At 48.2% G+C, this 2905-nt stretch overlaps 1 protein-coding gene across 1 annotated transcript; it reads right to left on the bottom strand.

Moving 5' to 3' along the window:
• Positions 1–233: 233 nt before the first annotated feature.
• On the bottom strand, positions 234–1312 carry foxl2a (forkhead box L2a). The gene has a single exon (XM_083772619.1). The coding sequence runs from the start codon at positions 1221–1223 to the stop codon at positions 297–299; it is 927 nt and encodes a 308-aa protein (XP_083628745.1). The 5' UTR covers positions 1224–1312; the 3' UTR covers positions 234–296.
• Between the last annotated feature and the right edge of the window lie 1593 nt (positions 1313–2905).

The following is a 2905-nucleotide window of genomic DNA, read 5'->3' as shown; positions in this document are numbered from 1 at the left end:
ATACAAAAGAACGGCCCTCAGTCCAGGGGCAGCGCACGAAATGGCTCCCAAAACAATACGTGTCCCCGTGGCGTCTTTATCTCCAATTTAACAGTTTATGAATATTTTCTGAGGATTAATTCATACATTTTTCTCCATATAGGCCTTTAAGTACATTGCTTGGACTTGAAGAGCTCGTCAGAAATGCCTCTCCAAAAATACTGCTGATTTGATTTGAAATAACAATTGACTTCTCACTCTGTTTCAAGCGTCTTTTCTTTTCTTTTTTTTCTCAGGCCTCATGGCCATGGCAAACTCTAAATATCAATCCTCGTGTGTAACGCGGAATGTTTGGTCTCGTGTTCCCAGTAAGAGCAGTGCATCATGGAGAGTTCGGCGGGCTGGCGAGAGCAGGCGAACTGGAGGCCCGCTCCGTTACTGTTAGAGACCGGCGGCGGCACGGCGCTGGCTGGGCTCAGCTGCTGGGGGTGGTGCGCGTGGTGGGGATGGTGATGGTGGCTCATGCCGTTGTAAGAGTTCACCATGGCGGGGAGCGCCATGCTCTGCACCCGGGAGTAAGGGTTGTAGGACGAGGGGGCGGACAGGGCCTTGACGTTGACGGGGCTCACGTTGCCGCTGGCCATCTGGCAGGACGTGTAGGCGGACATCGGAGCGGGCGGCTGGCCCAGCGACCACGAGTTGTTCATGAAGCTGGACTGCAGGTACTTGGGCGGGGACAGGTAGCCGTAGCCGTCCCCTCCGAACAGGGACTTGCCCGGCTGGAAGTGGGTCGGCGGCGGCCTGAAGGGCCGCTTCATCCTGCGGCGTCTCCGGTAGTTTCCCTTCTCGAACATGTCCTCGCACGCCGGGTCGAGGGTCCAGTAATTCCCTTTCCTCTCGCCGCCTCCCTCCCGCGGAACCTTAATGAAGCACTCGTTGAGGCTCAGGTTGTGCCGGATGCTGTTCTGCCAACCCTTTTTGTTTTTCTCATAAAACGGGAACTTCGTGATGATGTACTGGTAGATGCCGGACAGAGTGAGGCGCTTTTCGGTGCTTTCCCGAATCGCCATGGCAATCAGAGCGACATATGAGTACGGAGGTTTCTGAGACGGGTCCGTCTTCTCCGAAATCTTGTCTTGGACCGGTTCTTCTTTGGGTCTCATGTCTTTCTCCTTGGCCGTGTTGGTGTCGTGGACCATCAAAGCCATTGCGTCATCCTCCGGGGTTTGGTAAGTGGCCATCATTGCGCACACCAAAACAAAAACAATTCCAGCGCAAATATTGGGAAAACAAAGCTTTACGCGACAGTTGCAGCGCAGCCCTGATGGATAGATAGACTGTTATCACAAATGTCTGTCGTGGAACCTGGAGAAGTAGGCGACTTACACATCGAATGCAAAACGTTTCTCCCAAATCGTGCCGAATGAGTCGTTGTTATTGTGCAGAACAGTATAGAAGACAAGGCAGCAGATAAGTTCCTCTCCCTGCAACGGAGGTTTTTCTCAACTGATTTCTGATGGCAGAACCCAGGTTGTGGTTTGGTGTGTCAGTAAGCCCATCCCTTTTCTCTTCTTTTTTTCACGTCCACACGCAGGCTGGCTGCGCGCTCCACGGAGCGACGTAGAGCGATGTGATTTGCGCTCATCGTGAGTTCCGCCTTCGTAAGGAGAAGTAATCGCTTTTACACTTAACATGTTGAAATTCATATCACCAGAACCGGGCGCAAAAATAACAGAGTGAAGTGGATTTCAACAACGCCAGCACATAGTTTATTTCAAGCTAATTAGGATGGTTTAGGAAAATGATTTGAAGTATATATAGGCCTATAGGCAACAGATTGCACAGAAATTATACGTGCAATATAGCATTCCAACAACTCTAATCTATAATGTTAAAACATGTTAAAGCATTTTCTTAATTTATTCTCCGATTTGAACATTTTTTGGTAAGAAAAATACATGAAAAGGAAAGGCTGCATGTTCATATCACCAAATATGATAAATTAGGCCGTTTGCACAATTATGTTCATTCAATAGATAAATGTCATATCTGACCTATATTTCTGTATCAAATATAGGAACATATTTTCAAGGCAGCAATTTGAATGTGGCTATTATGCAACTTTCGACATGTCAAAGCGCACGCACACACATACATACACACGCGCGCGCGCGCGCACGCACACACCACAGCACAGCACGTGATAGCGGCGCTTATGGCCTATATCCATATAGTTTTCCAGCATATTGCGATAGATACTTAATCTGCAGCCAATAGGCTATAGCCTGCTGCCCAATGATGAGCCACAAACATTTCTCCACGCCACATTTTCCTATAAGCTATATATATATATATATATATATATATATATATATATATATATATAGAGAGAGAGAGAGAGAGAGAGAGAGAGTGTGTGAATAATTTGGAATATTTTGAAAGGTTTTGAACAGAAATTTCCCAAATCACTAAATCTTTCAGATCCGCGACAAATAGGCCATCATGGCATAACCTATCTTCATTTGGGGGTCCTTGACAAAGTTGACATGGAAGTTTGAGATCCCCTACCTACAAGTTCAGACCATATAAACAGACGTATATAACTCTGCACAGCCCTGTCCAGGACCAGGAGTCATTTTGCAGTCGACCGGCGTTGCATTATTGTCCACAGCTCGAGAAAAAGTCTGGATTGATAGTGCCGCTTAATTAGCTCACATTGCGCGGGAGGTGTATATAGAAGGGTATGGATTTCGCCCGGCCACCCATGCCGGGTCCCCGTCGGCTTTGCCTGGAAGTGTATTTCCGTGCATATCTGAGTCATGTGTGTGTGCAGGTGGAACAGCATTGGCATGTGTGTCATCACCCGCCACCGTCCCCCCCAGTCTGCGGCCGGGCCGCTAGAGAGAGAAGCCCCGGCTCGGCTCAC

This window comes from Protomyctophum parallelum, assembly GCF_964188405.1.
Source record: "Protomyctophum parallelum genome assembly, chromosome: 9".
NCBI lineage: Eukaryota > Metazoa > Chordata > Actinopteri > Myctophiformes > Myctophidae > Protomyctophum > Protomyctophum parallelum.
Note: the sequence above shows the minus strand (reverse complement) of the source record. Positions and strands in the feature narration are given on the sequence as shown.

Coding starts and splice junctions, on each gene's coding strand:
- foxl2a (XM_083772619.1), bottom strand. CDS start 1,223: ATGATGGCCACTTACCAAACCCCGGAGGATGACGCAATGGCTTTGATG.